A 15148-nucleotide genomic window follows, 5' to 3' on the forward strand; every position below is an offset into this window, starting at 1 on the left:
TATATATATATATATATAGAAAAGGAAAATAGTGGCGGCACCGGAAAAAACACAAAGAGGGTGCTAAGTCCAGGGATGTAGCAGCTTACCCCGTCAATAAGAGATGAAAAACGGACAGCACTCCAGATAAAAGATAGTGGTGTTTATTCACCCATGTGGATGGCAACGTTTCAGCTCATACAAGAGCCTTTGTATGAGCTGAAACGTTGCCATCCACATGGGTGAATAAACACCACTATCTTTTACGGAGAGAGAGTCAAAATTTTTATCTGGCAGTGTTGATCCAGAGGAAGAAGACACAACATCCCCTTACTACACTCATGTAAAATGCGGTCATGTGAAAGTAACCTGAGAAGTACTGAGATGCCAGTTTTTCGAGGGAAGAAAACACATCATTTGAAATCCTATATATACGAGACAAACGAATCACTTTATTTCTATAATGTGTACTTTTTTCAATGATGAAAAAGGAAACATTGTGGTACCATGTTAGCCAGTAGAAAACTAATTTAGTAATCTCTTTAAGGCCTCATGCACGTGACCGTTCCGTTCTTTGCGGCCCGCAAACCGCGGATCTGCAAAAAATGGAAGCCGCCTGTGTGCCTTCCACAATTTGCGGAACGGGCGGCCCATTGTAGACATGCCTATTCTTGTTCGCAAAATGGACAAGAATAGGACATGCTATATTTTTTGGGCGTGGCCTCGGAACGGAGCAACGGATGCGGACAGCACACAGAGTGCTGTCCGCATCTTTTGCGGCCCCATTGAAGTGAATGGGTCCGCACCCGAGCCGCAAAAACAAAATAAGTATCTTCCAGGTATGATACCTTTTATTGTCCAACAAAAATAGTAGCAATGATGTTACATAACAAGCTCTCAAGACAGCTTCAGTCTCTTTGTCAGGCGTACTACAAAAGAGTCTGAAGAAACAGCAACATATACTGTATATACAAAAAGAGCAGAGACATGGTGTATTTGAAAAACAACAATATAAAAAATCTTGCGAATGAGTCCTTAAAGGGGCTGACTCACTTCAGCAAATAGCATCCATCATGTAGGGAAATTCAACTCAAGGCATCCACCAATGTGTTCACAGTGCCCCCTCCCCATTGGCCTAATTCACCTCTCCATCGCATTATGCACTTCTCGTTTCCATTGTCACGACCACCCAGCAACAGTGGCCGCACTTGCACACTATATGAAAAAGAGCCCATAGTGTGCAAGTGCAGCCACCGCTGCTGGGCTGCAGGGTGGTCACAACCATGGACAGGAGCAGTATACAATGCAAGTTGCGTTTCTGATGTGGACAGAGTTGGTGCAAGGTACTGTACTTGCTGATGTGTTGTGATTGTCCATGTTGCTTCCTTTGCTGACTTACGTCACATTATAAACTGCTCGCTTCCATAATTGGGACCACCCTGCAATCCAGGAGTGGTGGTTGCGCATGCACATTATAGGAAAAGTCTCCGGCCTCTCTAGTGGCCGGGACCACTCAAGTGCGCCTAGGCCAGCGCCTTTTCCTATGGTGTGCTTGCGTGGCTGCTAGGGCGTGGTCGTGACCATAGAGATAAAAAGTGATAGAGAATGTGATGGAGAAGTGAATTAGGCCAGTGGGGGGGGGGGGGGGGGTGTCAATGTGAACAATCACAGTGCATTGGTGGGTGCCGTGTGTTGACTTTGCCTACATGATGGATGCCATTTGCTGAAGTGAGACAGTCCCTTTAAGGACTCAGTCTCAAGATTTGGGATATTCTGTTGTTTTTGTCCCTGCTCCTATTGTATATATATTGCTGTTTCTTCAGACACTCTTGTAGCACGCCTGATGAGGAGACCTGAGTTGTCTCGAAAGCTTGACTCTTATTTTGTTTCTCTTAATGAGAGCACTAAACCAGTTTTGCAATGATGTAAACAGAAAATCCTATAAAAATCTTGTATCATTTACTATAACTTGCACATTGCTCTGCAGAGTACATCTCCAAGTGGATGATTTGTGTGCGGGATAATATTGCATTCAGTCAGGGCCGTTAAGAATACAGTGACAGGTCGATGAGTTTTTATGCAGTAATAAGGCTACTTTCACTCTTGCGCTTTTCCTATCCGCTATTGAGATCCATTATGGAATCTCAATAGCGGGGGGAAAACGCTTCCGTTTTGTCCCCAAAACTGAACTGAACGAAACGGAATGCACCAGAATGCATTCCGTTTGGTTGCGTCCCCATAACGGACAGAATAATGCTGCAAGCAGCATTTTTCTGTCCTCACTGTGGTGTTCATGACGGATCCGTCCTGACACACAATGTAAGTCAATGGGGACGGATCCGTTTTCTCGCACACAAAAGAAAATGGATCCATCCCCCATTGACTTTCAATGGTGTTAATGACGGATCCGTCTTGGCTATGTTACAGATAATACAACCAGATCCGTTCATGATGGATACATGCGATTGTTTTATTGTAACGACGGATCTAGCAAAAACGCTGGTGTGAAAGTAGCCTAAGGCTATGTTCACATCAGCGTTCAGCCTTTCCGTTCTCCTGCTCCGTTATAGGAGCAGGAAAACGGAAAGGACGGATTCGGCCCATAACTGAGCCGAACGGAGCCTACGGACCTCATAGACCCCCATAGACTATAATGGGGTCCGTTTGGTTTCCGTTCAGAAGATGATTTTGGAGCGGAGACAAAAGTCCTGCATGCACAACCTTTGTCTCCGCTCCAAAATCATCTTCTGAGCGGAAACCTAACGGACCCCATTATAGTCTATGGGGGTCTATGAGGTCCGTAGGCTCCGTTCGGCTCAGTTATGGGCCGAATCCGTCCTTTCCGTTTTCCGGCTCCTATAACGGAGCAGGAGAATGGAAAGGCTGAACGCTGATGTGAACAAGGCCTAACTTGTACCCCTGATGACTGAAACGCTGGTACTAATTGATCATCCTCAGTAGCTATTGTGTAAAATGTTGGCAAGTAGACAACCATGGTGTAGCATAATCTTGCCATTGTGGACACTTACATTGGATTTGCAATAAGATTACTATTTGTATAACATTTCTTGTGTTGAGGATGGGACCAACACCCTTGTTCTTATTTCATACAGAGCCTGGCTAAGCTGACGGATGGATTCAGAAACAGCTGCTGCATCTCGGACTCCTTACACAACCTTCATCAGAACTCAAACTCACTCAATGAATCATGTTTACCTCAGCAATACTGTGATGCCTGCTCGCAAACGGATAACATGGGAGAGGTACGATCAATCCTACTCGCTCACATGAAAGGTTAGTTATCGTGTTCCGATTCATCTCTAATTGGATTTTTTTTATTTTTATAGTTTGGCTTTGATGATAAAGCAAGACTGGTGGACAGAGTAAGGCTTAATTGGCAGTATGAAGAAGCCAAGAAAAGGTGAGTGAAGGCAGAAATTAAAATAATCTGTTCCCCATCATATATAGCATATATATATATATATATATATATATATAAAAATGAGTCTGTCTGTCTGTCCTTTATGTGCGACCAAACGACTGAACCGATCTTCACCAATGGCACACAGGTACATCAGGTGTCCGGGAAGGTTTTAGACCAGGTCTCCGCTCTCTTGGACGTACCGTTCCTGAGATATTCCCAAAAAATGACCTGCTTTAGCCAATTCAAGCCTGCAAGTCTTTCTCTTCATATCCCAACTGCCATACACACGGTCACATGTCCCTTATCAGCCAATAGAAGCTCGCAGGCCCTTAGTCTCCACATACACACAGTTTTACTCCAGGGTTTCATAACAACCCAGCCATTTTTCTTTACTGCTGTAGGTCAACTTTAGGCTAGGGCTACACGACGACATGTGTTGCTTGACAATATGTCTCACGACACATAGGGCACAACTATTCTACATATCCTTGATGTCGCACGACAATTTTTATAATGATAATCTGATGTTGCACTGCGACATGCTGCGACTGTGATGCTACAGTCACCGAAAAATCCATCTTGGATGGATTTTTTGCGAGCGTCGTGTCGCAGCATGTCGCAGTGCGACACCATAGCCTATCATTATAAAAATTGTTGTGCGACAAGGGGGCAAGGGCCACTATTAAAGGGGCAGCTGCTGTGGAGGTCACTGTTAAGTCAGCAGGGTATTGTGAGGTCACTGTTAAGGGAGCGGGGTACTGTGGATGTCACTGTTAAAGGGACGGGCACTGTGGAGATCTCTGCTAAGGGGGCAGGGAACAGATAACACTGATGTCCATAGGGGACCATCCCCTTAAGGGGCAGGGTGCTGTATAGGTCACTGTTAAGGGGCAGGCCCCTGAGGAGTTCAATGTCAAGGGAGTGGGGTGCTGTAAAACTCACTGTTAAAGGGGTGGGCTGCTGTGAAGGTCAAAGTTAAGGGGATGGGCTGCTTTGGAGGTCCCATTTCAAGGAGGCGGGGCACTGTTGCGGGGGGGTCAGTGTTAAGGGGTGAGGGGCTGTGTAGTTCACTGTTATGGGGGATACTGTTGATATCTTTTAACGACACACAGAAACATTAAATGAAATATACCCGTGCGAAGCCGGGTCCTTCTGCTAGTAGCATATACATTAGAGGGGTTTTCCAGGATTTTTTTTAACTGATGACCTAACCTCAGGATAAGTCATCAGTACCTGATCAGTGGGAGTCCAACACCTGGGACCCCCGCAGATCATCTGTTTTGAGAAGGCAGCAGTGCTCCTGTGAGCGCTACTGCCTTTTCTTTGCTTACCAAGCACAGCACCATACATTGTATAGCGGCTTTGCTTGGTATTGCTGCTCCTAGACCACATGACACATGAACGTCATCACTGGCCTAGAGGATACGTCATCAGTTAAACAATCTTGGAAAACCCCTTTAAAGAAGTTATCCAGGAGTTTTATGTTGATGTGCTGCTTGCACATAGACCCTTTCATTTCTATGGGGCCGCAAAGACGGAGCACAGAGGGGTCATCCATGTGCTGTTCGCGTCCGTGCAGCTGTGCCACAAATTAAAGAACATGTCCTGCTGTTGTCCGTTTTGTGGACAGGAATAGGCATCCCTCGAATGGTTTAAGGACCGCAAAATGGAAACGGCGATGTGCGTGAGGCCTAAAGGGAAGTCTAATAATGAGTTACAGTAACCAAGACTAAAGGGTGAATTCTAGATGTGCAGGCGACATGAGAGGGCAAGTGCTCGAATACAGAGGGTGAAGTAAAGATCTTTGAAAATAACCCCAAGACAGCGGGTTTGCTGCCTAGGTGTGATGGTAGGGACACACTGAGATGGAATATCGGGTTTAGGAAGGTTAGTAGATGGAGAAACCACAAGAAGTTTAGATTTTGAAAGATTACGTTTCAGACAGAGAGGGGAATGATGTTAGAGACAGCAGGCAATCTCTGGTGTGTTGTAGTAATGCAGGGCTGATGTCAGAGGATGAGGTATATAGTTGGGGGTCATCAGCAAACAGATGGTACTAAAAGCTAAATCTGTTGATAGTTTGTCCAGTAGGGACAATGCCCAGAGAAAAGAGGAGAAGATCTCGGGCAGTTTTAGACATCATTCACTCCTATAGAGTTTACAGCCCACCGGAAACAATTCTGTTAAAAGAAGGCCTAGATTATTTAATGATGGGATTGTGTATGAAAAACAAAAAAAACTAATTGAACACAGTAAATCGTAACTCAGGATTTTTTAATAATATCCATGACAATGTTTGGCGTGGAAAGAGCTAGGATAGAAAGATACGTTATTTTGGGTGAACTATTCATCCCCGTTCATTTATTATGCACTATTCACACAATGGCGCCAGTGTTCTGCACGTCTCTTGCGTGATCCCCTGTATATGTGCTTTCTACACGTTGAACGTCTGGCAACACTTTCCTTATTATGGTGTTGTGTAGGAGGAAGTATGTGCTGTGGAGAAACTGTAATAAGAAGAGCAGGCTTTATATAGATTCTCTAATTATCTCCCACACTCTTCATTTTAAAGCATAATGTTAGGCTACTTTCACATCTGCCCATATATTTCTGGATCTGGCACTGCCCGAATACCCACTGGCCCCATTAGGCAAAAAAGAGACAATGCAGCAGCACCCTGCAAGTCAGATAAAGTACAACAATGCCATAGTCACAAAAATTATAGTGCTATATTGGCCAAGCATCTATTTATAAAGTTAGATGCTTGGCCAATGCATTTTGTACAAAACCATCTGAGCCCGTCTGCCGTACGTCAAGGCGATCTCTGTTAGACAGGTCCTAACACTAAATACTACCTGTTATGCTCCATAATGGCCGCCATAAAGTTCAGGGAGTGTTGGATCCACATGCATGCTGGGTCCGCTCTGCCTTTTACCATTTTTGGTGCCATAATGGCCTCCATTACAAGGGATGCATGCCGAGCCCACTCTATACCTTTCCTTGTGCCAGATAGCTTCCAATGAATGTAGTGAGAGCAGGCCACAGCTTTATACTGAAACTAATTAAAATCAGCCTATGGGGCAGACAGGCTAATCAGGAGTGCACGACTCGCTGGAGTGCCACATCTCCAGCATTGTAAATCTGCAAAAAAAGGGGGTTAGTCAGCACCTCCCAGTGCGCAGGCCCTTCCTTTCGTGTTTATACGTCTGCTGTCACAACATGTTCATACTAGGCTTGTTTCAGAGCTGCATTCACGTTCACTGTTACATCATGTTTATGCTCCACTCACATTTAGAGCTTCTGTTCTACCAATTTCATTCTCGGCCACACCCAGAGGTGCATTCACACTACGCTGTCAAATCATTTTTTTGCACTGCACCCTCGACCAGAGTTGCATTCATACATCTATCGGTATATCGGGTTTACTCTACTCGCACCCAGAGCTGCGTTCATACGTCCTATGCTACTACAGGTTCTTTCCAGGCCCATTTCAAGAACTGCATTAATGTCTGTTACATCTGTTATGCTCCGTTCACAACCAGAGCTGCTGTTATACCAAATTTCATGCTCTGCTTATACCCAGAGTTCACACTTCTACTGCTACACCAGGTCGTATACCCCACTCACCAAAGCCGCTTTCCATGTCTGCTGTCACATCAAGTTAATATTCCGTTCACATCCAAAGCTGCGTCCGCATGTCTGCTTTTACATCTTGTCCTATACTCCATTCCATACTAGAGCTGCGTTCACGTGTCTGCTTTCGCATCACGTCAATACTCTGCTCACTTTCAGATTGCAATCATACGTCTGCTTTATACCATGCTTTTCATGCACTACCCATACTCAGAGCTGCGCCCATACCATGTTTTTTAGGTACCACTCACATCCAAAGCTCCATTCACCCATTTGTTGTTACATCATGTGTTGTACTCTGCTTCCACTCAAAGCTGCATTCTCCTGTTCATTGCTACGTCATGGTTTTACTCAATAATCTCACCGGGGCAGTCTGCACCCACCGCTTCGGTTCTTTAATCCTGGTTCATATTCACTCAGACTGGTCTACTTTTACTTCTGGTTCGTATTCACTCAGATTGGTCTCCTGTCCCAGATCACCAAACTTACTCCTGGTCAGTGGGCCAATAGGAGTAAGTTTCCTGCTATGTTTTCACAAGCTGTTCATTTGTTTGTCATGATAAGAGACTTCTCTTAGCGAACTTGCAATGCCTCAGGCTCTTGTTTTTCTCCCATCTCTTTTTCAATTTCATGTTTACGTTTTATGGTTCGCGGTGGTTAGTGTTTTATGTATGCACGTGCTTCGGATTACTAATGTCTATATTTTCAACGCCCGTTGGCAGTTATGTTCTTTAGGCCACCTTCTAGCCAATCCAATCATTCAAGTCTCTGCATATCCCATCAGGTCCGGCTTACGTTTTAATTACTTATCGTCACCGCAACGTCATCCCTCTGGCTCCGGGGGCCCTATGACTGATCCGGCCTCATGGCTCCGGGGGCCACATGACCGTTTTTCATGTTTTGTTTGTTAGGGGACGAGGTACGACATGGTTGTAGGCTGGTTAGTGTCCCAGGTTTGCTGTTGGAGGGGGTCATGGTTATGCGAGTCCCCAAGGCATTCTGGTGCTGCATAAGTGGTTTAAAAAACAAACAAAAAAAAAACATAAGAGGCTCGCCCGAGTGGCTTTTCGCTTATAGTACCTCACAACTGGCATCGCCATTCGTAGTTCGCACGGCCATCTGATACTTTTTTCCGCCATATGGGACTCGCACGCATGGCTCCCGCCATGTGGGACTCGCACGCATGGCTTGCTGGAGTGGCTCTTGGCTTAGAGGATTTCACAATTGTCATCGACATTAGTAGGTCATACGGCCATCTGATACTATTTTCCATGGCACACCTTTCAGAAGTTTTCTTTTCTTCATTTATGTTTTACAGATTAGTACTTGTGGTTTATTTCAGCCTCATTTCATTAAGAAGCTTTACCCCATGTCTTTGTCTTTCTAGATTATGTAGTCACGGTTGATTACTAAACCCGTCGGGTTAAGCCCCATCTCTTCCCCAGCCGTCCTTAATTCTAAGGTTCGTACCCCGGCGGCTGCCCGGTCCCATGGGCCCCTGGTGGTTGCTTCGGCCCCAAGGCTTCAGGGGTCCGACAATGGTTGTCTGTCCACCTGTGCAGCTATGCTTTTGGTTTTGAATGACTCTCATCTTTACCTCCTTGCCAGCTTATGTTATTTAGGTTTAATTTTAGCTAATGTCCGTTATTATCTCCATTTTCTGTCACGTTTCCCTTCGTCTTTTCAGGTCATGCAGTTGAATGCATGTTGGGGGTCACCTTCCACGTCGGTCAGGTCTCATTCCTAACGATATTTCGCCTTGCGTGTTATTCAGGCCACGTAGTTTATCTTGCGTATCGCCTGCCACATCGGTCAGGCTCATGGTTTAATTTCACCTGCACCTTATTCAGGTCACTTATTATAGTTATAATTTCTTGATTTAAAAAAAAAAAAACTCGGCCCCATGGGGCCGAAGCCGTCATCGGGCCCCCGAAGCTGGTCTGATTTGGCCCCCGAAGCTGGTCTGATTTGGCCCGTATGTATCGCATACATTCCTGCTTCCCTAATTTCCTAATAACCCATGTTGATCACTCACTTTATGTTTTGACCGCAACTGGTCCTGTTCGCCCTACAGCATCATTGTCATGTCTTACGCAGATATTTAGTCTTGCTTCAATTGTTCATGCTTTCGTTCAGGTCCTGCCAGAGGAGGAACAAGTAGGGTAATTCCCTCTAGCATTTCAATCTCTGATCGTAGTCGATCATATCTTGTCAACCAGGTCCCCGTGCAAAATCTTTGCCTTTTTACCACGACCAGGAATTCATTTTTGCTGGTAGCTTCATTGCAATGGCATTCCCTCACTCATGGGAGGTCATAGACAGAATCTTGTATATTATGGCTTCATAGCTTCTTGCCCCACTAACCTCAGACTCCCTACAACCACGTTGAATCGGGTTTTGGACAAGGTTCAGCATTTCCTCACAGTAGAAGATTCAGATAGTAGGTTGGTCTTCACATCTCAAGCGTTAAAACAATTCTCAGGGGCACACAGTAGAACAACGCGCGAACCACAGCTAGCAGATAGCTGTTGTCTGGGGAACTATTCAAGGATTCTCTTCCTATCTACTTAGTTCTTTTTGGCCCTCATTCCTGCATAGTCTAGGAAGTTAGGTTTCGGTCCCACGATCTCCTGAGGCTAGGGCATTGCCAGTACTCCCTAGAACCAAAACTTTACAAGGTTCAGTTGGTTTTCATGATCCATTTCACAACGTATTCCCGGTCCTCCATTCTGCTTTGGGGCAGTATCCGCAATATTGAGCATCATGTCTCTGGCCTTGTCATCCACAAGATGGGTTGTAAGTCTCCTTCTGGCCTTGCCTCATACACCCCAAATTTTTCGCTCTAGATCCCTGACGCCTTGCAGTTGGCTTTGGGATTAGTTTGCACATGCCATTCGAGTTCCTTTTCTACCCTACTTGGCTTGGTTTTTGCCCACTTATAGGCCTACCCACTATCATGGCTTAGGGCACACAACAAGCCATTTAGTCAGGTTAGCTAAGACACGCCTAGCTGGGTTAGGTTGTTCCCGTTGTTTCTCTCCCTAGGGTTCTTCGGATATCTCTTGGCCGTAGCCATGACCACAAGTTGGTAAGGCTGATTAGTCAGCCTGCATTTGTGGGAGGGGCGGAGGCTCTTCCTATAAGAGCCACAGCCTCACTCACAGGCGTGTGTTATCAGGTGCCCCACCCTCTATCCCTTAACTTCTCATTTCCACAGGGTATGCTCACTTATAGGCCTACCCACAATCATGGCTTAGAGCACGAAACAAGCATATTAGTCAGGTTAGCTAAGACACGCCTAGCTGGGTTAGGTTGTTCCCATTGTTTCTCTCCCTAGGGTTCTTCGGATATCTCTTGGCCGTAGCCATGACCACAAGTTGGTAAGGCTGATTAGTCAGCCTGCATTTGTGGGAGGGGCGGAGGCTCTTCCTATAAGAGCCACAGCCTCACTCACAGGCGTGTGTTATCAGGTGCCCCACCCTCCATCCCTTTAACTTCTCATTTCCACAGGGTATGCTCACTTATAGGCCTACCCACAATCATGGCTTAGAGCACGAAACAAGCATATTAGTCAGGTTAGCTAAGACACGCCTAGCTGGGTTAGGTTGTTCCCATTGTTTCTCTCCCTAGGGTTCTTCGGATATCTCTTGGCCGTAGCCATGACCTCAAATGGGTGCCATGTCCCAGGGTACAGGCTCAATGACCCAAAACATAAAATGGAAAAAATGGACAGCACTTTCAAAAAAATAAAATAAAGAAAAACGTATTTACCCAGTGTGTGTGTGTGTGTGTATATATATAATATTAAAATCCACGGCACTCCAGGTACTTAAATAAAAATAGTGGTATTTTATTTACCCATGTCCATACAACGTTTCAATCCTCTCCAGGATCTTTCTCAAGTCCACTGAATCTGAATTCAATGCATTTATAGCGACCAAATCACATGTGACATAAGTAATTAGATCCATAAAGTGCATGTGCTGAAACATAATCCTACAACGTTCATAAATCACATGTCTATGCCAACCAATAGTCCCCATAATTCTGTGATAATCCATGATATCTTTCAATGTCCATATTGTTCCACATAAAGTGCCTAGTGCTGTGCACGACGTGTCCATATTTCATACATTATATTCATAAGACATAACCTGGGGGAGGAGAGAGGACGCTCATCCTCATTTGAATTTCATAAAGTAATTGTAGGCCCGTGTTGATGCATGTGCGTTCTACTGATCCTACTGCGCCTGTCTCTTTTACTCACACATCATAGTCAGGAGAAAGGAAACTGAACAGCTCTGTTGAATGAGTGGCCACCATCTTGAAAGAGGGCAAAAGTAGTGGCATACATATTCTGCAGTTTCTTAGGACTCACAAAAAGCATTCAGTAATGGCTGGAAAACTGTTATCTTGGCCCAGCTGCAGTCTTTGCCACCCTATATGGGAAGTGACCTCTGCCAGGCACGACCCACATACAGTCCATACCCATGAGACTGTCTGTATGTGAATTTCCCCGGGTCGCCTTCACAGAGGTGCTACTGTAGTGTCCCACATATGTGTTAAAGGGCCACTCCAAATTGCTGTATGCCCTTTCGTGTCATCTTGCTTAAATCACTGTTATTTTCATTTGTAAATGCTGCTAAATTCCTATCACAGGCTGTTAAAATGCATTACACACTACCAACACTAGAGGTCACTATAACATCATATATATACAGTAGGTCAGCCACAGGAAGTTAGATAGGAGAGGCGTTAAAGGTGGAGAGGAGTGAGGAGCCTAGGAGACAGACTCTGTCTCTGTTCTTCTGGGCCTTGCCCCAGGAGTTAATCTACTTGAACTAGTGGAGGTTAGAGCAGTCCCAGCTTATGGACTCCACAGCACCAAGTGACCAGGATAAGCCTAAAAGCACCTAGACACAGCCTGACAACTAAGTACAAAGTTGTGTTATCATTTCTTTATGGAGAATGGAGCAGAAGACTGATGCCTGCCATGAGGGAGACCGCCCTTGGGTTGTATACTATTAGTACCAGAGAATCCATAGTATTGCAAGACTAAAAAGCCTGAGCAAGATCAGGAACCAAGTAGAGTATTCACCACTCCTGCATAAGTTGAGCTGGAACCTACATACTACACCTCACAAAACCTGCTAATTGGGATTTGCAGCTTTATCATCTTTGTCAACTTCATGTAACGCAAAGTACTGCTATCAATTGCTATTTACTGCAAGACTTCAACTGACAAGTAAAGTTCCTGTTTGGTTCAACTATTGCCTCCATCATTCCATTTCATCTCCTCATTGCACCTCACGGTGCTGGCATTACGAACACAGAGGCCCAGCCGCCAAAGCACCCTAAGCGTTACCCAATTACCATCAAGGGCACCTCAACCAACATCTGGCTGGTGTTCCCGGCAACAGAGAGTGCCGCGGAGGATTTAGTGCTGTCTTCCCATCCACTCCACGCCGGCCCCAGGGGACAACTTAACTGTGAGTACTACTACTATCCTCAGCTCATCATCAACAGTACACTCACACTCAACACTATACCCCTAGGGATTCCGGTCCGCTGCACTACTATGAAACACCAGTTTAAAAATTAATTGTATATCAATGGCTGCACACTCTCCCCGATCAACCAAGTCCGCTGCCTTGGAGTGACCTTGGATTCTACCCTCTCCTTCCGACCTCACATCCAAGCCCTTTCCACCACCTGCCGCCTCCAACTCAAAAACATCTCCCACATCTGTGCTTTCCTCAACTTTGAGTCTGCGAAAATGCTTGTACATGCCCTCATCATCTGCCGTCTAGACTACTGCAACATCCTCCTCTGTGGCCTTCCATCTAGCACTCTCGCACCCCTCCAATCTATCCTCAACTCTGCTGCCCGACTAATCCACCTCTCACCCTTTTACTCCTCTGCCTCTCCCCTCTGCCAATCCCTTCACTGGCTCCCCATTGCCCAGCAAATTCAGTTCAAAATACTAACAAATACATACAAGGCCGTCCACAACCTGTCCACCCCCCCTACATCTCTGAGCTAATTTCCTGATACATCCCCACACGCACTCTCCGATCCTCACAAGACCTCCTTCTCTCCTCTCCTCTTATCACCTCTTCCCACAATCGCCTCCAAGATTTCTCCTGTGCATCCCCCATACTCTGGAACTCGCTACCCCAACATATCAGACCCTCACCTACAGTGGAGTGGAATCCTTCAAAAGAAACCTAAAAACCCACCTCTTCAGACAAGCCTACAACCAGTGACCCTGCTGCCTCTATACCGCCATGACCAACTTCACCCTCTCCTACTGTGTCCTTCTCCCATACCATGTAGATTGTAAGCCTCACGGGCAGGGCCCTCTCTCCTTCTGTACCAGTTTGTAACTCGTCTTGTTCATGCTTAGTGCAATTGTCTGTATTATGTATGTATACCCCTTTTCTTATGTACAGCGCTATGGAATGAATGGCGCTTTAATAATTAATAATAATAAGATAATCAAACCACAAAAATACAAATCAAAAACTATATAGGGTCCAGTAAATCCTTGTGTAATACCTCCAGTGGAGGTTGTGGATGCCATCTTTTCTCCTACCCATATTTCTTCCAGAGCACTAAAAGGATAGATACTGTAAATGAGAAAGATATATCAGTATAGATTAGGGTATTTTGCATATCCTTTTCAGTTCATAATAAAAGCAGTGCAGTATGAACAGGATCATGCATGATCAAAAACACAAATCAAAATACACATCATGCCCGCAGTCACTCTGAAATCGACATTAAGACCGTACCCATCACTCTGCCTATCTGACATGTTACACACAGGGATTTTCAGGGCCCAGTACAACGCTGAATAAAGACTACAGACGGACTGTCTTTAGCAACGCTCAATTAGAGCTTTGTTAAGAAGACTGTTTAAACAGATGCAACAGTTACACTATATGTTCTAAATAATGGAATGACCCATAGCTTGGGTTTATTATGGATCTGCACAAGTTTCAAGTTATGCTGGGCCTTAATATTTGGGTTCTTATTTATGGTATATCGATAGGATATTAGGATATACCATAATTGTCTAATAAGTGCGCTCCCACCTCTGCTATCAGCACCTATCAGATATTTATGGCATATTCTATCAATGTGACAAAAATTTCCAGATTGGACAACCCCTATAAGCCTCAGATATGGCTATACCACTCTGTGGCATCTAGCTCTCTTGTGTGTAGGAGCCTTATGCTCCAAGCAGGTGATCATCAAGACTGATTTTTCTGCTTCATGAAGGTTTTGTATATTGAATCAAGATTAACTAAATAAAGAGAGCAACCCTTATGCCCATAGCAAAACTGGTACAGCAGCACATGGAGACCTTACATTATGAATGGTGCTTCCATTTGAGTCTGAATCATCCCCTAAAATCAATGTTATGCTCGCCTCCATAATGAAGCGTTTAATACAACATGCCACAGTCTGTGTGAAAAAGAATTTTTTGGCATACGGTACAGTATGGGTCCATATTATTTCTATAGATCAGATCTCAAATATGGCCCTGTGATAAACCCATAAATGAAGCTATCTAATTTGGTGATCTACAAACATCTACTGTAATCCATGTGGTGTATTTATTCTCCGCTTGCCTCTTTTCATACTTAACTCTCTGGTTTAGTTAGAAATGTCACCGTTATCAGGTTTATGTCTTTTTTTGTGTAGTATCGAGATGAACTGAACACTAGTTTGTTCGCTAGTATTCAATCTAGCAGATTTTAGTTTCTTGCAGGAATTCCTGATTTAAAAGGGGTTTGAAGGTCAGGGTGTGGCAGAGGAAATTGCTAGGGAAAGGCTAGCTTTCCTGTAGGATAGCAGCGCTCAGTGGGAGCCGTGCATGGTAGCAGTAAAGGTCATCTGCTGATCATTTCTACAGATGCTTTCATAAGCAGCGTATAACTAGTTTTATGTTAAGATAACTATATTAATAGAAACAACTCGAGAAGGAATGGATGTTAATTACAATGCTGTTTATATTCAGCTGCCACCACATGTGACATGTTTTTCATCAGCCCTGATGTAATTTTCAATTATGAAGCTATTGTGACATATCTGGAAAACATTCAT

General features: G+C 44.7%; 1 protein-coding gene across 1 annotated transcript in view; it reads left to right on the top strand.

Annotated features, from left to right (window-relative positions):
* Positions 1–15148, top strand: part of WWC3 (WWC family member 3) — a 212991-nt gene that overhangs the window by 139054 nt on the left and 58789 nt on the right. The window contains exons 7-8 of the mRNA XM_040423764.1: positions 3093–3242; positions 3327–3400. Of these exons, the coding sequence (XP_040279698.1) occupies positions 3093–3242; positions 3327–3400 (224 nt within the window). The remainder of the gene's footprint in view (positions 1–3092; positions 3243–3326; positions 3401–15148) is intronic.

The sequence above is a fragment of the Bufo bufo genome, chromosome 3 (genome assembly GCF_905171765.1).
Source record: "Bufo bufo chromosome 3, aBufBuf1.1, whole genome shotgun sequence".
In the NCBI taxonomy this organism is placed as follows: Eukaryota; Metazoa; Chordata; class Amphibia; order Anura; family Bufonidae; genus Bufo; species Bufo bufo.